This window comes from Meles meles, chromosome 12, assembly GCF_922984935.1.
Source record: "Meles meles chromosome 12, mMelMel3.1 paternal haplotype, whole genome shotgun sequence".
Taxonomy (NCBI): Eukaryota; Metazoa; Chordata; class Mammalia; order Carnivora; family Mustelidae; genus Meles; species Meles meles.
The window spans coordinates 71,770,089-71,792,690 of NC_060077.1; the positions used below are offsets into that span (position 1 = coordinate 71,770,089).

Sequence of the window (22,602 nt, forward strand, 5' to 3'; positions counted from 1 at the left end):
CCACCCCAAGGCCAATGCTTGCTTTCCTCCTGCCACGTCCCTCAAAACCTGTTTCTCAATATGGAATCGAGAAAGAAAAAAAAAAGTCATTTCCCATGGCATTCATCTTTCTCAGGAGGACTTATTTCACGGAGCCCAATACCCACACAATACAAGGTCTAACCTTGTCGAGTCTCTGTCTTGTACGCCTGAAACTCATGTAACACTGTGTGTCAACTGCCCTCCTGAGTTTTGGGCAATGTCTGTTTCTCTCACAGTCTCCCCCACTGTAAGTCCTGCCCAAATGATGTGTGCCTGCATCCCGGGCCGCCTCTCTGACCCCTTCTTCAGAAGGTGCCTCGGTGCACAGGCCTCCTTTCCTTCAACATGCAAAGGGAACACCGTGTAGCCTCGGGGCTTTGTCACACACACCGCTCCTGCCCGGGACTCTCGGCACATGCATTCCGCTGCCGCGAGTCTTCAATGGCCAGCTCCTTTCCACGACCCCTGCAACTCCCTCAGCGCCTTCCCCTCCTCAGCCTGTCTTTTCTGTCTTATTCCTTATCCACCTGCCTGTGCCTCATGCAATGGGTCACAGCACTCTGCTATCCCTCTGTGCTCCCCGCAATGGCGGGGCCACGTACACCCCCAAGACCCCGCACAGTGCAAGCATTCAAATATTTGTGAAATGCACACTTCACAGAGAAGGCTAATCACAAAAGCTCGTGGGGAAAAAAAAATCAGATGGTGCCAGAAGAAGAGTTCATGGTTCATACTTTGTCTTCCTGTTGACTGAAGCCACTTGAAGGGCAGCTATAAAGTCATCTCGCTATAGCAGCCCACGCACAGGGAGGGCTCATGTGCCGGGCACTGTTCTAAACACATGTCACACAGCAACTCCTTTTTTTCTCAAAAGACCAACAGACAAACCATCACTCGAGTGGAACAGATGAAGTAACTGGTACAGAAGGATGCTAACTTGCCCGAGGGCACAGAGCTAGCAATGGCTTGGGTTCCCAATCCCCAGACAGGCTGGGTCCAGAGCCAGGGCTCCAACCACTCTCCTACGCGCTGTCTCTCCCGGCACCTCCTGCCTCTCCTCCCACTGATGCCTCAGCCCCACGAAGGGAACCCTCTCTTCCCTTCTAAGAAGATCCTTGCCATGGTCATCAGAGATCTCTCGGTGGCCAACACCAGTGGGTGTGGATTTCTTCTTATGCTTTACTGCTTTCGCATATGCGATCGACAGCAGCAACAAAAAGATGCCAGGGGCTCAAGCAGCTCTACTCTGCGGGGGCAAACTCCAGCCCGCAGTATACCACCCTGCCCCAGGCGGCAGACCCCCATGCGTCCCCGCATGGCCCGCACTTACCGTTCCATCTTCCAGTCTGAGCTGGAGGCTCTTCTCTCCCTCCTTGTAGTCCTTGGTTAATTCAGCTGAGCGCCACACTTCATCAGGGTCAGGGATCCAGACCCTTGTGTACTGGAAGATCAAAACGAGAAAGTCAGAAATAAAGCTTTCAGGTGTCCACATGGGTATTGCTATCTCTGAGGGGCCCTCCGGAGAATTTATAAAGCCGTCTTGACACATCTTCCTCCCTTCTCATTTCAAAACACAAGGTGATCTAACACCGTGACAAGTGAGTAACTCACAGGACTGGGGACAGAGGGCACTTTCTAGATCCCAAGAGAATGACACAGATCAATGTAATTATAATTCTGCCAGCAAGACCGTCAAGACTGCGTCTGGTGACGTCCACCAGAGCTGCGCACCGAGGTCTCAAGGGTGGGATGGAACAGCAGGGTCGGAGGAAACATCTAGTGAGCCAAGATGAGGAACAAAACCACACATGCCAAAGCTGAGACGGAAGAGCCCATCCTCAAATCTTGGGAACCTCTGCTCTGGTACGCTGCATTCAGGGACAAAGCCATTTTCCTGCAGAAGCGAAAGGTGTAAGCAAATTGAAAGTATATTTACATATTTCCCAACTGCCAGCAACCTCAATGTACTTGTGCATTATTTTTTAAGATTTTATTTATTTATGTGACAGACAGATATCACAAGTAGGCCGAGAGGCAGGCAGAGAGAGAGGAGGAAGCAGGCTCCCCGCTGAGCAGAGAGCCCGATGCGGGGCTCGATCCCAGGACCCTGGGATCCTGACCTGAGCCGAAGGCAGAGGCTTTAACCCACTGAGCCACCCAGGCGCCCCGTACTTGTGCATTCTTTAAGCCCAAACCCGCCCCCAAATCCTGCTCAAGCTCTCCCAGCTGCGATGGGATTTGCAAGGTCAGGAAGCCAGCCAACCCCTAGCAAGGAACAACACAGCCCTGGGGAAGTAAGGCCTCCTGCTCTAGCTGGGGGCTGTGAGCGGGGACTGCACATTGTCCTCACCTGAGAACGTGACAACACCGAGACTGAGTTCCACCTCAGCCCGACTCAGAATCCGAGGGGACAGAGGAGCTCCCACAGCGAGTATAATGTGCAGCCAGGAACCCGCAGCTCAGGGGCACGGACCAGCAGCATCGGGCCAGCAGGCTCGGCAGCGTGCCTTCCATCTGCCCGACACATTTCTGAATTTTACAGGGGTGTGATCGGCACAGGACCTCTTTGCTTTAGAACCTGGCTCTGTGTGCACAAGCGCGCTCACACCTGGTTTCATGGCCACAGAACCTCCTCAGCAAACCTGAGACTAACAGCTCTTACAAGCAGAAGGCCAGTCAGGACGTGAGTCTGGGTCCGCAGAACCGACCTGCCTCGCGGAGCGGCCGCTCCAAGTCCAGAGCTGGCAGCCAGTGGGCTTTATTGTGGGTTTGCCTTTTCACAGCGCCTCCTCCAGATGGTTACTGCCCTTTTTAAAAGCAAGCCCCTGGCCCTTACTGCACTGGTCTCGAATTCACCAGCAAGAGGAGTAAGTCACGAGCCAACAGACTCACGATGCTCATTAATGGGAACGCAAACCACACCCAATTTGCACCCCTGGCACCCCTGGTATCCCAGCCCAGGATACACTGCCAAAGTCGCTTTTTGCATTGTGAAAAACTGAGTTCACAGGATCGCCTCCCTCCCTCTGAGCTGCTGTAATGATCGTATCTTCCCAGAAGATTCTCTACAGCTTCACAGCACCTAAGCACTTCGGCGTAGACATTAAATGCTCTGAGCCACCTCCGGAGAAAGCTCTGAGCATCTGCCAACCGGAACTGTCAACGTGGCTTCTCCCTTCAGGTGCCCCTCCTCCACCGTCCTGTAAACCGACCTTCCACCCAGCTGCAAGGACTTTTCAGATCTTGTCCCCAAGCCTCAGGTGAGGGACCTTTCCTCAGCCTCACTACAGTTGTCATCCCTCTGAGCTCACTCCTGGGATCTCCCGTCCAGGCAGAGGGAGTCCGGCCTACCCAAGAAATTGTACGCAAAGTCTCCACGCTGTGTAAATGGGGTTGGAATGGCTCCAGGGAAAAGGGACAAAAAGAGTAAGGGAAGTCCCAACAGGAACGGAGTGAAGAGAAGGATGGTATGCAGACATCGTCAAGATGCTGGGCATCCTGGAAGCCCATGGGCCCAGTCCTGGCTCACCCAGGGGCTCCTCTGGGTGGACCTCTGTGGTCCACATCCCCCTCACTGACCTGTTAACTGCCCCAGCACTGGAAAACCTCACTGCCCAGCACTAGCTGCTTAATTCTTAATCCACGAGAGCCCATCTATCTACTTAAATCAATCTTATCTCTCAATAGACTGAAAACAGTTACTGGCAGGAAACGGTCTCTATTTTCCCACAGAACTAAGCACAGCATCAGAGCAGCTCTTTGCTGCTCCAAGTGAGGAGCCGAGGCTCACCATTACCTGGGAGCGTGTTAGGAGCGGAGACCCTCGCCTCCACCCGCACCCACTGCATCACAGCACCCCCAAGTACTTGCTCTTCTGCTGCTTCTGTACGTGCTCATTCTTCCCTCTGTGCACAGCTCAGCAAACCAGAGCCCTCGGCCAAGTCTAGTGCGCCCCGTGCTTTTGTGCAACCCAGGACGTAAGTATGATCTTCAAGTGTTTAAATGGCTGGGAGGAAAAAAGAACGATATCCAGACGACAGCATGTCAATTACAGGAAAGTCAAACTTTGGTATCCGTGAAATTGTACAGGAACACAAGCTCACATACAGTCTATGGCTGCCCCTGCACTTGGATAATGGTCATGTCGTTGACACCCCACGGCGCCGAAAGCCTGAAAGGTTTACTATCTGCCCATTACAGTGAAACTTTGCTGCCCTTGCCCTTTGTACACACTGTTTCTGCAGCTCAGAACATCCTTCCCTCACTCGTCCATGTGGGCAGAGTCGGAGTCCCAGGTTCCTGTCCTCACTGAACCCTGACCTTCCCTGTGCCCTCCCGGGTTAGCCCTTACTAACTCTGAGTGGCAGCAACCCCTTCTTCTATGATTTACTTCACAGTTTTGCAGGCATTTTTTTTTAAGATTTTATTTATTTGACACAGAAAGAGAGATCACAAGTAGGCAGAGAAGCAGGCAGAGAGAGAGGGGAAAGCAGGCTCCCCGCTGAGCAGAGAGCCAGATTTGGGGCTCAATCCCAGGACCCCGAGATCATGACGTGAGCCAAAGTCAGAGGCTTAACCCACTGAGCCACCCAGGTGCCCCAGCGGGCATTTCTTTCACATCCATGTCACCCCACTATCGTCAGGTCTTTCAGATACGCTATTGCTCAGTCTCCCTGGCATATAGATGCTCAATAAATGTTTTCTGAGACAGGAATCCATAAAGAATGCATTTATGAGGCATCAGGTTTCCATGTAAAACACACTGTGATACGTACAATGTAATCAAGTAGAAACATGGAGACCTATCACCTGACTGTATGTCAGTCAAGTGGGCAATTCACATAAAAATACGCTCTAAGGAGTGATGGGACCAATTCCTACGGAGAGTAATAGCTATTCAGCAGGGACAGGCAAGTCAAGCAAAGGGAAGGCAGCAACAATTGATGCCAACTGAGGACACATATGGCCAAAGGCTCCCATCATGTTTTAAAGGACATTGTGTATTACACACCTGGTCAAGAAAGTTCTAGATTCCAATCAAGGAAACATTTCAGCACTTACTATGTACCCACCATGCTAGACACTGTCCTATTTCCTCCAACCCCATGATAAAGACAAAGGTGGACATGTGCTGAGATCAGAGCAGTTCACTCTTAGAGCCGCACTAGTCAGCCCTACGTTGTGATGATATGGGATGGGGAACATCTGCAAGCAGGCCTCCCCGCAGCTTTCTGCTTCCCCATCTTTATCCTATTTCATGGATTCTCAGCTTAAAGTGTCTACAAATTACCGAGCAGAGCTGTTTACCCAATGTCATTCAGTTGATGAGCAATTGACAGGACTGCCAAGGGCAATTTTAACCATAATCAAATTTTGCTTTACATGCTGACTTAGCCAGCAACCCACCATCCCTTCCCTCCCCAGAGCTACCCACCCGAGGAAGATCCATAGCCTCTGTAATCCCAAACAAGGCAGAACATGATCGATGCAGAGTAAACAGCCAAGGAAACAGGCTAAGAAGGGAGAGAGGAGCCCGGCAGTAGCCAGCAAAGACTGGAGGCAGGCAGGCCGATCGGAGCTGGGGAGACTTGCAGGATTTGGAGGGAGGTTTCCTTCGGATTGTGAAAATGATCTGTAACTAGACAGAGATGGTGCTTGCACAGCACTGTGAATGCATCAAATGCCAGTGAGTGGTTGACTTTAAGTAGTTAATTTTATGTTATGTGAGTTTCACCTCAATTCAACAAAAATTGTTTTGGTTTGCAGAGGATGCAAACAGCACTGTCCACTCCACTGGCAAGGGTTCTCCTAATATCTGAGGAAACAGTGAAATACGTTCTTTTTAACAGAAAGCTATCAGTTCTACAGGCCAGATAGAAACTCTCTAGAACCAAAGTTCCATGTTGCCTCTTGTTTTCTCACCTTCAAGGAATATCTTCCAACAAATCTGACCTCTACACCAGCTTTCCTTGGAGGGAGATTATAGAAAGACAAGCCCGACCCACATACCCAATCACAGAGCCACTCAACTTGCCACCTCCACCCCCCTTAACAGCGCTTAACTCCATCCTAAGGAGATCCAAGTCTGACTTGATTATCAAAGAACTTGTGATTTGTCGTTTGGGAAGAGCCCTATGTAGTAACTGGAGAAGGCAGAGGTCTTTGTGAACGGAGACGCATCAGTATCAAGAGCTACTCTCCAGCCCCCAACCCCCAGGGACCTCTCCTCGCAAGAGCCCGCAAAGGCAGTTTTCAGCTGGAGGGAGTGGATGCCCAGGGCAGGAACGCTCAACCCTGGCAGCAGGTTAGAACCACCCAGGGAGGCTTTAGCCACGTAATGCCTCACACGACTCACATCAATCCCCGGGGCCGGGAACAGGCAGTTCTGTAGCTGTACCCAAGTGCAAGCTGGTCTGGAAGACAGCAGGCTTGTGGTTTCACCTGGTAACTGACTGGCAGGCACTGCAGACCCTCACCGCCTGCGGCTGAGCATGAAATTCCAGCCTGAATAGCCTTGATCCTGAGCTAAAAGCATCATCTCCAGAAAGCCCCTGCGCTACAATGTGAATGTTGTATCAAGAAGGGGGCGACATTTACCTATTTGCACTCACCACCATGCAGCAGAGTGTGTGACTGAGCCCGTGGGCTCTAGAGTCAGGCAGCCTGGGTAAGAACTCCCACCACCACTTACTAGCCTGGGTAAGCTGATGAGTAAGGTTCTGAGCCTCTGTTTCTTCAGCTGTACAACATGAGGAAAAGTCAGATATGCCTCACCAGGCGGTCCCCAGAATGCAATGCAATCCCACATCATCAGAGCACGGTAAGCATCAGACAACAGGGCCAATGATGACTGAGGACATGGTGTAGCCTTGGAGGCAGGATCCGATGGGATCTTGCAGAGAATCAGCAAATGGAAAAATCAAAAGCCTAAGGCAATTGCAGGTTACTGGGATCCTTTCAATGTCCTGCAAATCGCTGTCCATAGATAGCCATGCCTTGCCCAAAAATCAGTATTTGGATCTAGCCTACTTTGACTTCAAAACCCTGAGAGAAGGGATTGTTAATGCTGGCTGGCATTTAAGAATTATCTGCAGAGGGGCGCCTGGGTGGCTCAGTGGGTTAAGCCACTGCCTTCGGCTCAGGTCATGATCTCAGGGTCCTGGGATCGAGTCCCGCATGGGGCTCCCTGCTCAGCGGGGAGCCTGCTTCCCTCTCTCTCTCTCTGCCTGCCTCTCTATCTACTTGTGATCTCTCTCTGTCAAATAAATAAATAAAATATTTAAAAAAAAAAAAAGGATTATCTGCAGATCTTAAAAAAGGAAAACAAAAACAAAAACAAAACCAATGCCCATGTCCCTCACTTGAGTAATTAAGATGAAATCGGAGTGGGGCCCAAGCACTGTATTTTTTTTTTTTTAAAGCTTCAGATGACTGTGCCAGACTTAAAGAAAAAAGAAAAAAAAATCCCTGTTTCAAGAAGGAGCCTCAGAATCAAAACGGACTCTAGACAAAGGAGAACAAGGACACAGGAAACATTCACTTCCTTGAGTTATTGAGAGTGTCCCCTCCACACCTTGGACTAAAATAAGTAACTTCCAATACTTTAATCATTTCATCTTAGTTTAAAACTCAAGATGAGCAGGGTTTTCACTAATCCATCACAGAGAAGAACACTGAGGGTCGAAGGGCACGGAACAATTTGCCCAAGTTCACAGTAAGGGTCAGAGCCATGACCAGACAAAGGATCTGTGACCTCAAGTCCTTGCTGTCTCCCCTTTGTGGAGAAACATGAACTTCATTACAGCAGCCCAGGACCCACTGAGTGTGTATTTTACACAGGTGAAGGGTCTCCTAAGCACACATGGAAAAAAGGACCAACTGCCACTTACAATGACAGGCCAAACAAAGCCACTAGGTACTGTAAGAATCAGGCCGACTAAAGACTGGGTTGCACCGTCGTCTTGACCTAAAGCACTGTCCAGGCACTGTCCCCTGGGAATGGATGAAAGGGGAGCCCACAGCCTGACCTGGTGGCACACTCTATAAATGGCCTGTCCATTCCTCCCCAAGGTAGGGCACGAACAGAAGGCCGACAGTCCACCTTGTTCACAGCCATACCCTTGGCATTGCCACGATGCCGCAGTTCGGTGGGCACTGAGGTCTCCGCTCCGTAACTGTGCAAGAGGAGGTGCAAGAGAAGCCCCTTTTGTTACAACTGACAAAGCAGGCAAATAGCATCTCTCAGGACATGAATTATGTGCTAGAACTCGAGATCCAACATCACGTTGGTCAGCTTCTACCCTACAGGCAAGACAGAAGCCACCAAATTTCTCTATCCAAACCAGACCATGATCAGTCAGAGAGAGCAGCATCAACAAACAGTAGGTGACCAGCAGTGAAGTAAGTGGACAGGCTGTGAGTACCAAAGGAAAACAATTGTTAAAAGGCAGCGGGGGGAGACATGGGACACAGATGTCACCCGAGGCAGGAAGGATCACACTAGCCCAGGACAGCAAGCGGCTTCCCCAGCGCTGCCTGCAGCCCAAGTGTAACGTGCCAGGAGGTAAGCGGAGAACTAGAGCCAGGAGACTAGGGACCCCTCTAGGCTGTAAACATGTGCCCCCCTTGTCAAACACACCGCGGCATTCTCAGCTCAGTTCTTTAAATGGGACTCGGAAAACACAAACACTTTGCAAAGATGTCCTAAGTAATGCCCTCTGTTTGGTGTAAAGGTCCATTCTGAAGCAATACTTTTATGGATGGGGAAGAAAAACACTTTCAAACTCAGCCAGCAGTTTCTTCCCAGCACCACCACAGCCGTTCCCAGTGCATGGTACTTGGCAGGCAGGGCCAAGTTGTAGAAACCAGGGGGACATCTTAGCTAACTGCCCTTATGGTAGGAAGGGGGTTACGTTTCGTTCTTCTGCATAATACGATCTGGAGGATGAAGACTAGATATTTTTGCTCATCCAAGCAGGACTATTCTCTCCACATGTGAGGCCTGAAGATCACATTCATGGACCTAGACACAAGCTGCATCCTAAAACCCTGTGATGGTCAGTCTCCCAAACTGGGAGTGGGGGTGGGGTGGGGGGTGGAGCAGCTAAATAAAGGCTATCCCCACCAGTATGCTGCTGGCCACCTTCTCTTCCTTTGTCCTGGGCTGGAGAGCAAGGAAGTTAAGCTATCTGAGGGGTTAACATCCAAAATATACGAAGAACTTATAGAACACTTAAAAGATGATTAAAAAATGGACAGAGGGCCTGAGTAGTTTTCCAAGAAGACATCCAGGTGGCCAACAGACACCTGAAAAGATGCTCAACATCACTCATCAGGGAAATGCAAATGCAGACCACAAAGAGATGACCTGACACCTGTTGGCATGGCTATAACCAAAAAGACATCAAATAACAAGTGTTGATGAGGATGTGGAGGAGGAGGAACCCCCCGGGAACTATTTGTGGAAATGTAGATTGGTACAGCCACCATGGAAAACAGTATGGCGGGTCCTCAAAAAATTAATAGTACCCTATGATCCAGTAATTCCACTACTGGGTATTTACTCAGAGAAAACAAAGCACTAATTTGAAAAGAAATATGCACGCCTGTAGGTCTACTGCAGCATTACATACAATAGTCAAGCTATGGCAACAACCTAAGTGTCCATCAATAGACAAAAAGAGAAGACAGAGGTGGGTCATACATACGATGGAACTATATACAGCCACAGAAAGGATGAGATTTTGCCATTTTTGACAACATGGATGGACCTAAAGGACATATGCTAAGTGAAAAAAAGTTGGACAAAAATCCCATTATTTCACTTGTATACAGAATCTAAAAAATGAAACACAGGCATAAAGGAGAAATAGACCCATATAGAGAACAAAATTGTTCTAGATGGCCAAGGGTGGGGGGAATTGGAAAAATGGATGAAGGCAAGTGGGAGGTGTAGGCTTCCAGTTATGGAAAGAATAAGTCACGAGGGTAAAAGCTACCGCATAGGGAACACAGTCAATGGTATTATAGTAACATTCTACGGGGACAGATGGGCTATACTTGCAATAACCATAATGTAGAGACTTATTGAATCACTATGTTGTACACCTGAAACTAATGTAACATTGTATCAACCACACTTTCTTAAAAACAAACAAACAAAAACTTTCTAAAGGACTCAGGTATCTGCTACTAGCCTGTTACAGGCTCAGTTTCCCCATCTGTTGAGTAAGGAAAGAGCTTTCATGTTAGGGTTGCTGCTCCGATGAAATGAACTGCTGTACATGAAACAATCAGCACGCCACCCGACACAGTAAGTTCTCGGCAGTCACCGTCAAGTGCAGCAGGAAATGGGGCCCCGGGCATGAAGGAGATGTGGAGACACCCTCTCTGGGGGAGCACGGACACAACCGAGGAATCCCAGCAGAACCACGGGCACACAACGCATCATGGGAACACACACCGACTCCTCTGACTGCTGTCCTGAATTTAACTCCTCCTCCAGCAGCAAGTCCTGTTTCCTGGTTTCCCTGTTTGTTGTGAAAGGCTTCCTGGACCCTTAATAACCTTCCCATTCCCCCAAATGCTCTTCACTGGGAAGCTCTCTGTAACTTACATTCTGTGTGTCCAGGGCGGACAAGTAACTTAAAATCCATGTATACACTGGGCCGTCAGGTAAGTCCTGAGCCCCAACCCAGATGTCTGCTGAACTTCTTCCATGCTCTTTCCTCACTGAGAGAACCAAGCTAATCCGGATACCAGGAAGAAATTTCAACTTCATGCATAGAGATTGGGATAGGAAAAAAGCCACCTGGCATCCGTGGAGTAAAGGAGGATGGGGGAGGGGGAGGCAAAGAAGTGAGCTTCATTCTGGAGTAGCAAAGTCACCATAAAATCCAATATTTCCTGTTAGTTAAATGAAATAAAAGTTAAATGTCAAAAGGGAGATGTATCTATACCTGGCTTGGGCCATCACAATCCCATTTTTGACATCTGCTTTCTGACATGCCTATAGTACATCATCTAAATCCAGCCTTTTGAGCAAAGACTCGACTCGAAAACCTCATTACGTCATCAGTCACAATTCCGTCTTCATCTACATGCATTATCTGTGTTTGAAGCTAATGAAGAACCAAGTTGCCATATGACTGGTGAAGGCAAACTTCACCTGTCTCCTGCCCTACAGATATTCGTAGATTAGTCTATACGTCCTCAAGTAACACAACCCACACCAAGATGGCAAGTGCCTGGCGTTCGGGAGCTCTGCTGAGCCATTTCATCCAGCAGTGCACTTGATAGGAACTGCAGTTATACCGGAAGCTTAGAAATGGTTATAAAGGGGCACCTGGGTGGCTCAGTCGTTAAGCATCTGCCTTCGGCTCAGGTCATGATTCCCCAGGATCCTAGGATCAAGAGCCCGCATCAGGCTCCCTGCTCAGCGGAAGCCTGCTTCTCGGTCTTGACTCCCCCTGCTTATGTTCCCTCTCTCACTGTCTCTATCAAATAAATACATAAAATCTTGAAAAGAAAAGAAACGGTTATAAAGTAACGTGTTCTTGTTGAAGTTTTGGAAAGATCGCAAAGTCCTGTGCGTGGCTGGCCAGTTGGGGTTGTAAGACTGCAACATCACACCAACTTAACCTGCTTGCTGAAGAGGCTAAGAAAGGTTTGCTCAAAGCTAGTACCTTTCACACAGTTAAATACATGCCTAGACCTTGCCAAGCAGCTGAAGCTTTGTTCAAATCCTACTCCCAGCAACACTGACTACGGTTCCTGGAATGGGAACTCTCCCTGTACAGAGGACCAAGTATGTGAATTAAGCAATCCAGTCATACCACACATTTAAGTCATTTGAGATGGCCTGCCAGAGCACAACATCTTCGTTTCCACCTAAGCTCTCTGAAACACTCCTTTCCAATTCCACATGTGACATCATTGCTGGAGAGCTGCTTTCCTCTTTTGTTGTATAAATATATACTCTTGATCGCTACCATCCAAGATAGCACAGTACTCTCCTCAGAAAACAAGTCTTAATTTATAATCACCATCACAGTCATTAGAAAGTCACAGCCCTAGACCAAGTCAGGAATAAGTTTGTTTGCTTCCCTCTTAATTTAAAACCTGCTCCACTCTACGACCTCTGTAAACAACTAAAGCCAGCACTGAAGTCATTTCGGGCTAAGTTCTCTTCTGCTAAAAGAAGTCACTGATCTACTGAGAAAATGCACAGGAACAACCACTCTTTTCTGTGGAAAATTTGGGGAAAGGCCCCCAACATATGAGTATGTTGAGCTGTTCTTGCTTTGCCTGTAAGAGATCATCTTAGAACTAAATGCCTGACACGCTTGCCTTTGGGACTGAAGCCAGCTCTCAGTCTTCATTTCATAGGACAAAGCATGCCAGCCTCCCCTTCCTTCCAGTATACAAACACACCTTGAGACTGTTCAACAAATATTCAACTGCTGCATATTAGCTAAAATAACTTTTAGCTCCATAAGCTAAAAGTCCTGTTAGCAGGAAAATGGCCTCTAGTTCATTCATTCATCCGTGAGTATTTACTGAACACTAGGCAAGGTGCTGGGACACAGGTGGCAGGGGGGCAGGGAGGAGACACACCCTTATCTTCAAGGATCCCCAACTACATCATGCAATCAATCCTGCTTCAATGGTCATAATTGCTTTAGCAGCACAGACATCCCTAGCACACAATAGGGGACCTCACCTGGTCCAGGCCATTGGGAAAGGCTTCACTGAAAAACACGATCTGAGGTGAACCCTACAAGGACAAGGGGTTGGCTAGGCACGGTGGGGAGAGAGGAGGGTTCTGAGCTGAGAGGTTAGCTGAGAGGGAACCTCAAAGCCATGACCCTGATTTCCATCCTGGGGTGGAGAGGAATCATGGGGTGGCCGTCAGCAATAACGCATCCTGCCTACTTGTCTAGCCGTAGACAAGCTTGGGGCAGGCAGGAGTAGTGCTCACTGGAGAGGTGAAAGCCAGCCAGTTCAGAGGGGACGGACTCAGTGGGAGACAAGCAGGAGGTTCTTGGGAGCCTCCTTAAAGGTTGTTCATTTTATTCCACGACCAATGGAAAACTGTACCTGGGTTTTAAACATGAAGAGGGAGATGATCTAACTGCAGCATCAAAAGATTGGTACTTACACCTAAGTACAGATGGCCAACAAACCATGAAAAGATGCTCAACATCACTAATCATTAGTGAGATGCACATCAAAACCACAATGAGAGGTCACCTTAAACATCTCAGAATGGCTAGAATAGGGAAAAAACAACAACAAAAAGTGTTGGCAAGGATGTGGAGAAAATGGAAGGCTTGTGCACTGTCGGTGGGAATGCCAGCTGGTGCAGCCACTTGGGAAAAACAGTATGGAGTTCCTCAAAAAATTAAAAATAGAAAAACCATGTGATCCAATAGTTCCACCATTGGGTATCTACCCAAAGAAAACAAAAACACTAATTCGAAAGGATACATGCATCCCTAGGTTTATTGTAACATTATTTGCAATAGTCAAGAGGTGGAAGCAACTTCAGTGTCCACTAACAAATGAATGGATAAAGAAGATGTGGTGTATACACGTGGGACTGTCACAGAGCCATAGCAAAGAATGAGATCTTGCCATTTGTGACAACAGAGGGACCTACGAGGGCGTTATGCTAAGTGAAATAAGTCCGAGAAAGAGAAATACCATATGATTCCACCTATAAGTAAAATCTTTAAAAAATGAACAAAAAGCAGAATCAGACTCAGGAATACAGAGAACAAACTGACGGTTACCAGAGGGGAGGAGAGTAGGGGGTCCAGCAAAATGGGTGAAAAGGAAAAGGACGGACAGGCTTCTGATTATGGAATGACTAAGTCATGGAGTAAAAGACACAGAAGGAATACAGTCAGGGACAGCGATGTCCAGGGATGGGAGCCAGCAATGCTTGTGGTGAGCACAGCATGACGGATAAACTTGTCAAATCACTATGTCGTACACCTGAAACTCGGGTAACTGTGTGTCAGCTCTGCTCAGAAGAGGTCCATCCTTACAGACTGATGCTAAACAACAACAAAGCCTCCCAGAGGAGCATGGTGAGACCTTCTCTCGGACATCCTTCCCCACCGTCCTCACAGGAGCACTCATGGGACAAATGAAATCAGACATTGTTTATTCTGCCCCTGCCCTTGAAAAAAGTGTTTAAGATACTTCTCCTGACTATTCCTCCTACCACTTCATTTACTCAGTACTTTGCCATTCCAGACCGCCGATACCCCATTTCCACCATACTTCAGTGCTCCTCATAGGGCTTCTGAGTCCTCTTAATTTGTATAGCTCATCCTTATCCAGCTCTTCCAACTCTCGTCTATATTTCACAATATGGAGCTTATTTATGGTTTTAAAGAGCAGAAAAGTGGAACTCTGGGACGTTTCGTCTGCATCCATCAGCAAACAGGCACAATAGCATCTTTACTGCTGGGACCTCGGGGCATAGGGGAAAAATGTTCCAGAACCAACACACACACTCTCGCTGAGTAGCAGCCATGAAATGGACTCTGACTTCAGAGTCAAGAAGGTAGATGGGTGTCTGCTGCCTAAAATCACCATTAACCAAGGACCTCAAAGCGATGCCCCTGATTTCTATCCCAGGGCGGAGAGGAATCGTGGGGTGGCCATCAGCAATAACGCATCCTGCCTACTTGGAACTGCACCATTTTTTCAATAGTAACGCTGGATAGAACGCTCCAACCAAATCTGTTGTCAGATGGCCACAGATGGTCTAGGACGATCATAGCTAGCTCACGTCCTCTATGCCAAGGGATTGTGTTTTAGAGACCGATTTAGATGTGGTATCATGCTGAAATGTCACTTCAGGTCCAGCTGAAAAGTGGGGGTGCAGCTTGGAAGAACAGCTGACCTGAAACTCTGTGTGGCCACCAGCTAAGACTCAGGAGGTTCAGAAAAAGGAAGAAGGATAGACGTGATTGGTGTGAAACCCTCCAAAAGATGATGGGGTCAGGGAGGAGGGTGGTTCATCTCCATGGAAAGAGCTAAAAGGAGAGAATGTAGGTTCATCTTCTCCATCTAAAACTGCCTTCCCCCACCCCCGAGCAGGCAGCACAGAAAACCATTTGAGGAGGAAGAACGAAATGAGGGAATCAACGGTGCTTCCTGTTGAAAGTAGTAGGTTACCTAACACACTGCTGGACTTCATTCCAGACAGGCCGGTGGGAGGTGGGAGTCTCTGCTGCCCCTTCAGCTCACCCAAGCAGCGTGAACACACTGTCCCCAGGAGTCCTGCTGCTCCAGAAGGCGATCTTTCAGGGTCTGAGTGATCAACGACCCTCCAGTCTTGGGCTTTTCCTTACCAAGTATCCAAGCATGTTCTACAAATCTTATGTACACAATGCTTTTGATCTGGAAACATTTCAGATCCGGAGTTGCTCTGAAACGGGGATGATTAACTGCAATTCCTCAACAAATTCCCACTCTTAGGCAAATGCCTTACACACTAGATAACTGGTAGGCTTTTAGCAAATGCATTGGTTGATGAGTGGAGGATGGATGCATCTTTAACAGGTACATATCCCAGGTACACATACAAAATGTTTAGTCATTCAGGTTCTGGACGAAGCCTGAATCACATTTATTCTATCCATGTCCACTTAGGTATTAACACAGGGATACATGCAGGTCTATGGTCCTTATCACTTCCCTGGGTCCAAGGCCCTCCTGGAGGCCCAGCACAGACAAGAGCCTGGGGAAACACCACAACAGAATGCCCACAACACCTCCAACAAAGGTAAGTGATCCAAGCAGTTACCACCTTCAATAATCAAACCGCACAGAAGGAAAGAAAAGCTGTGCCCAGCTCTGAACACAGGTTGAGGCATACTTATTCTTTTCAAGGTGACTGAAAAACGTGGAGCTGGAAATACTCAGCCAAAGGCAACCACGTCTTGGTGTGGAAGGTGTGTTGGTCTGGAAGACAGGTTATCAAGGGGTGCAGACCTCCCTCGGCACCCGAAGAGAACTTTCCTAGACAAATCACTCAAATTCCCTGGGCCTTGGTTTTCCCAGTGAGCAGGCTGGACTAAAGAAGTTCCAATATGATGCCTGCATTCATCATTCAATCACCTCCTTGCTTCCCAAGAGAGCTACCCTGCGGCACGGATCTTTCTGTGTTGATCCGTAACACATCCATAGAAAGAGACTGGTTGGCGGCTCATCAGAAAGGCCTCCCCTCTGACCCCAGGTTTTCTCCTTTAGGTGAGGGAAGCAAGAACCCCCCCCCCCCCCCAAAAAAAATCAGTGCCTCACCCAAGGCTCTTGAGAGTCAAAAAAGTATCCCGGGAAACGGATGAAAGGAGAATGTTCTCTGGGGAAAATAATCAGATGTTTAAAATAGACTACTTCTTAGCCATTCCCTCTCCTGCTGGATCCACCATCTGCTTGTGTTTAACACGGCACCTTCATATTTTGGTTAACGCTGAGCTCTAGAGTCTGTTTTTACTGCTGACAGAAGGACAGAGACCCGCTCCTCACAGCTGAGATGTGAAGCATCACAACACCAAGCAGATCTCTCCCTGCCAAGTCCCAACGTCCCATCCCCACGTTCAAGGGCTTCGCGAGCTGAGCATTGTCCAGCCTCATCATCCACAAGCTCGCAGCTGGAGGCGGCGTGTGGTGCACAGTCTTCCTTCTCCATTCATGTCTTGCATATGCTCGTCCCCCCGCCCTCACTCCTAAGTGCTGCACAGCCAAAATGTCCGATTCATTTGGAAAGTGTACAACCATTTTCAAGGAGCTTCCACAAACCTGAGACCTTAGAATTCCGTGGGACGGAAAGCACAGGTGCAGTACTGTGATTAGCAAGAAGTACATATTTGATCACTTAGAGGACCAGAATAGACTTCTCCTATATTTAGTCTTTGTCCATAGTTCCTGGCTTACAGCTCCCAAAACCCTTGAAATTTAAGTAATAAGAGGATAAAGGTGTCTCTTATGTTAGTGAGGTGATCTGTGGACACCACCTAAGGATGGGGGCTTGTGGCCTGGAAGACCAACCATGGGATTAGAAGGTTAAAACTTTCAGCCCCGGCCCTAACATCAGGGAGGGGAGAGGGGCTGGAGGCTGAATTAACCAATGGCCAGTAACTCAGAAGCCTCCATAAACATCTCAGAGAACAGCTTTTTGACTTTTTGCTGGCAAGCTTGCCTGCTTACAGAACCCTAATGCTCCCGTACATGGCACCAAGCCCGGTCCCAAGCTCCTCTAGGACAGAAGCTCCTTTGTTTGGGATCCTGCCCTACGTTTCTCTTCATCTGGCTGCTGACTCGTGTATTTCATCATACCCTCTGATAAACTCAACGTACCCAATGTTTCTTCAAGTTCTGTGAACCACTGCAGCAAGTCAACGGAACCTGAGGAGGCGGCCACCGGAACCGCACCTGCAGCAGGCAGGCAGAAGCACGGGTAACAGCCTAGGCCTTGCAACTGGCATCCCGAGTCTTGTACGACTGAGCCCTTGACCAGTGGGATTCGTGGCTAACTCTGAGTTCTTAGACACCCTCACGGTGTCTGAGCATTGCTTAGTGTTGTGTGGAAGGCTGGAATTGGGTCCAAGAACACTTTAAAAGACAGGTGTTTCGTTTAAGACAGGTATCCTTATAGACACACTGCACACGTGAAGGACCCTGAGATGCGGCCAAGTGAAGGGACTTGGCCAACTCAAGCCCCCAAAAAAGAATGGACCCAGAAATAGAGCTTACTCCCTGTCTAGTGTTCCTTCCGTCCCTCCAAGCCCTATCCAATATTCACAGCCTCGCCCAAGGGTTGCAGTCAGTCACCAACACAGACTCAGCCACATTTATTCAGGTGCCTGGAACATGCTGGAGATGGCTGGCCCTTCCCTTGGAATTACAATCTCCTCACCATTCCTGCTCTGCTGTCTTAGTTTGGGACTTCCTTTGTGTCAAGTATGACAAGCAGTTCTGAAGTGGACTTCTTATCTCTAGCTACTTCTTACTCCAACTGATTTTCCAGACTGCTCACTTCTGGAACAGCTCTCAACTGAGAGGGTGGGCAGCAGCTGAGCAGGGAGACATGTGACAACGTCTTGATACCTTTTTTTGGTGTCCCAACTGGGTGGGGATGGTGGGAGGCGGGGGTGCTATGGGCTTCCAGTAGGGAGAGGTCAGGATGCTGCTGCACGTTATACCACACACAGAACAGCCCCCACGACAGATTATCTAGCTCCAAATATCAATAGCGCCAGGGTTGAGGAACGTTGTTCTAGAGTTATCAGCAAAACACAATGACAGCCAAGAACAGAAAACAAAGCCTCATCCCTCATGAAGTCATTCCCCTGCTTAACAACATCCATGCTGTTCCAAGATAAAGTTCATACAAGACTTCACAGTCTGGCCCAGGTAACTTTTCTGGCCATATCCCCGACCCCTTCCATTCCTCTTATTTTTCCAAAATACCTCATGAGCTTTCCTGTCTGTTGCCCGTGCACATGTTTCTTCCTCTGCCTCAAACATCTTCCTCCCTTCCTCCCACTGCCCCACCGCTAGTCACCTGCTAAGGTCCAGTGGAAATATTGCTTTTTTGGTTGAGCTTTCTTATTTCCACTGGCCCGAGTGGCCCTCCTCCCCATTTTCACTAGAATACCTTTCAGTTGCACTATGTTCCCTTGTATAGAGGAATCCCTAGGGTAGGAATAAAATACTGGTCTTTAGGTCCCATGCATGTAGAATAGGGCCTGCCAAGTGTTTCGGGGTGTGTTGGCTCAGCGGGTGAATGGGCGCGGGCAGACTCCAACACTGTAGATTCTTGCTTCTCCCAGCGCGCAACTACAGCCTCTCTCCCACCAGAGCTGCTAAATATAGTACCATCTAGATAGCTCACCAGCACAGCGCTGTCACCAGCTTGGGAACATCTGGGCACGAGGACAAGCAGCTTTGTCTTTGAACTCCTGCATGGAGGTCTGACGATGCTGCATTTCTGTGGAGTTAGCACACCCAGAGCTCATCTTATCGGTCAGAACTCCTGGTTCTTTGGGATTTCTGAAAACTCAAACTTGGATGGCACAGGTGTGTTAAATGTGGTGTTTTGTGCTTCTCTAAAGCTAAAAGAAGGCCCAGAGCAAGATCCTTAGCACAGGGGTAGCAATCATAAGGGAATATCCACCAAGAATTTCCACCAACTCCCACGCTCCTGTCCTGTCAACAAGGGGGAGCTCAGCAGCTATCTTCCAGAATGTTCTGTGTCACGCAGGCCATCCATCTTCCATCACTAGGAACAAGCAACTTCTACAAGGCTTAGGCTAAAGGCAAACAGAAGGACCTAGCCAACACTGAGGTCTCCTTGGCATGACCAGGCCATGTTAATTCTGCAGGGACACCTCTCAAACTTCTCTGTGGCCTCTAGAAAACACTGATCTCAGCCCTGTGGGAACTCCTGCCATGAAGGAAGGGAGGAGGCAATTGCCTAGGGAAAGAGTAGCCAGAATACATTTGTAGCTTACATAACCAGAAACCAGTAAAACAAAACAAAACAACAAAAAAGGGTCAAAGAGTACTTCTAGTATTTGCCTGTAACCTGTGAGGACAGAGGAAAGAGACCAGGTCCAGTCGAGCTCCCATCCAAAGTCTATCATCTTTGCAGGTAGCAAAGCACCCTCATTTATGTAGGAGAAAGCAGCCAACAGTGAAGGGTGTTGGTGGTCTGAATGTTGGTCCCACTGTTGTCCCCAGCCGCTATGTGACCCGGCTGGGGTCACTTCCCTCCTCAGCTTCCTTGTTTGTGGGAACTGCGTGTCTTACCTCCCAAGGGCATCAAAGGACAGTAACTCCACCCAGACCATAAACCCCTGGCAGGAGCTCCAGAGGACAGTGCTAGGCACTGTGGTGGGACCCAAGTCTTCTAAGACACGTTTGCCCTTGGGAAGCTAACAGCACAGTTAAGAAAAAAAGAAAAGTAAACATTCGTCACCAGTTAAAAGAGGCAGGAGCAGAGTTACCAGAGATGAGCACGGGACTGTCTGCTGAGCGCTCCCTGCCTTCAGACATGCTGAAATGCGAGCTTGACGCAGATTGCAGTCCAGGAGGAAGGAATCCCGCAAAGAACCCGGCCCAAGTGACCAGACACCAAGTGACCTGGTGTGAAACCAGGGCGGCTGTTCCAGGCAGGAAAGCGCAAGGCCATCCGCTGGGCTGAAGCCAGGCACGCGAGGGTTTTTGTGGGGGGAGGGAAGTCCAAAAAGACAGGCTGGAGTCGCATCCCAGCAGAGCACACAATTCCTAGCCGGGGGAGGGGGGGCGGCGGTCTCACCTAGTCCTTTCGCCAGGAGGAGGCCAGAAGTCCGAGTAGCTGGGCGGGGAGCGTAGGAGAGAGGCCAAGGGCAGCCTCCGGGCATTGTGGGAATGCTCATCGTTATTATTGCTATTCTTGGCACCTAGCGCTGAAGCCCGGTGCCCTGCACAGGGTGCCCAGATGGCAGAATAAAAACATTGAGAGACAAGACAGGCCAGTGAATAATTTATATCAATTTAATCACTTCACAATACTCTGCACCCGGATGGAAATGGCAAGATAAGCCAAAGACCTCTGGAGGCTGAGCAACCGAAATCCAACCACCACGAGCTTAGAAGGAAGAATCTTCCTCTACACAGATGCGCGGGCACAAACCAGCTTTCCGAGACATCTTGGCTTGCTTGACGGCAGTCCTGCTCATCTTCATTTCCCCGGCTCTCCTCCATCCACCTGTAAGTGATGGAGCGGCCCCAGCCCATATGTAATGCATACACACACCCCAGTGGGATCGTGGGGTGAACTCCCATATGCAGAACAGTTCTGACCTTTCCACTGAGACCTAGACCCACATCTCCAACTTCAGGTCTTTGACACCGAATGTGTATTAAAAGTTGAAAAGGCCTAACAGAACTCTGGAATCCTATCCTACCCCTGTTTCTCTCCTAAGTCCTTTCCATCTCCAAAAACACCACCTCAAAATCTACTGGACTGCTCAAGCCAAAAGCCTTGAGGTTGTCCTGATTTTTCTTCCATCAGATCCACACCCAGGCCAGCAGCACGTCCCACAGCCCTACCTCCAGAAGGGAGTGTGGGTCAGGCACGTCCTCCCCACTCACCGTACCACTTTCCCTTCTCTCCTGGGCTGTTCCTAAACCTTTACCTGGTCTCTGCTTCTATATTCAACTTCTAACAATCATTCTCTCAACAGCAAAATACAGATCATGTCACTTCCCTCCTGAAAAGCTTGCACTGCATCAAGACTAAAACCCGAACCCCTCACTAAAGCTGTCAAACTCTGCCTGTTTCCTCCCCACCATCCCTGCCGCATTGCACAACACACAGCACTCCAGCCACACACACCTCCTCTCTTTCCTGGGACTTTTGAATTTGCAACCCTTCCCATTTCTCCGTGGCTCTGCCTGGTCAGCCATCCCAGCTTAAAGAGGCCCTTCCTGAAGAACCTTCCCTAACTTCCAACTGGCCCTTTCCTATCACTTTCTACCAAGCCTAATGGTATTTTCTTCTTTGTGTTTATCTGAAATGATCGTGTTCACCTCTTGCCTGCTTCCAGTTCATAAACAGAAGTTCTAGTAGGTCAGAGACCTGTTTGGTTCACTGTTACATCCCCAGGGACTGGTACTTGACAAGGTGGTCAAATATTTGCAGAGGGACCAAAGCTGAAAAGATGCTTCACCTGTGCAGGAAGCAGCCACATTCCAGCTGTTTCTGCCCCAGTGCTAAGGTTCAGAAGAGCCAGACGTCTCTGGATTCCATGGGTCTGGGGAGGCTTCATAGGGAGGAGGCAGGATCGAGAATGAGGAGATCTCAGGTGCATGCCCAGACACTGAGGAACCCCAGTTTTAAGTATCTACTGGATGGTGAAGAGAGGGAATGGGGAGGGAGGCTGATACACAGGAGTACCTTTAACTTCACAGCATGGATTAGTCTACCATTTCCCCTCTTCAGATTTTTCGAAGGGAACTTCTGAGCACCATAGTCATCACACCAGGTATTTTCTATCCATGGTCATTTAATCCTCTTAACCCTTCCCATGAAGCACTATGTTCCCCAGTTCTATAAATACGGGGGCTGCAGCCCGTAGAAGGCATGCAGCAAGGACAGAGATCCTGGGATGTCTGAGGTCCTGCCTTTCCAACCACACTATACTGCATTCCCCCAAGACAGGTGAAAAGCTCTATTCTTTTGGATTCAGAAAAGTGGCACCAAAAAGGAGATGACCACAGGGCAGGGAAGACCAAGCCCCCTGTAAACAAGCTGTTATACTCAGTTTGACTGTAGGAGTGACAAGCTTTTATCTGTAACATGAGCACGGGGCCAGAAACCCAGGCCAAAGTCTTCCAGCTCTCCACACTCCTTCCTGCCACTACTACATGTTTCCTAGGACAAGTATCTGTGCCACTGTGTGGCTCTACCAGGAAATGCACACCAGGCCAGGGCATGCCACACTGCAGAATCATCAGGACTGGACTTCGGTTCAGCACGTCCGAATGTTCACTGCAATCCTCATCCAAGAGTGCATC

At 48.8% G+C, this 22,602-nt stretch overlaps 1 protein-coding gene across 2 annotated transcripts in view; it reads right to left on the reverse strand.

Annotated features, from left to right (window-relative positions):
• MYO5B (myosin VB) overlaps nt 1–22,602 on the reverse strand; it is a 339,470-nt gene that overhangs the window by 193,776 nt on the left and 123,092 nt on the right. For both annotated transcript variants that reach the window (XM_046024282.1, XM_046024281.1), the window contains exon 2: nt 1,352–1,462. In XM_046024282.1, the coding sequence (XP_045880238.1) occupies nt 1,352–1,462 (111 nt within the window). The remainder of the gene's footprint in view (nt 1–1,351; nt 1,463–22,602) is intronic.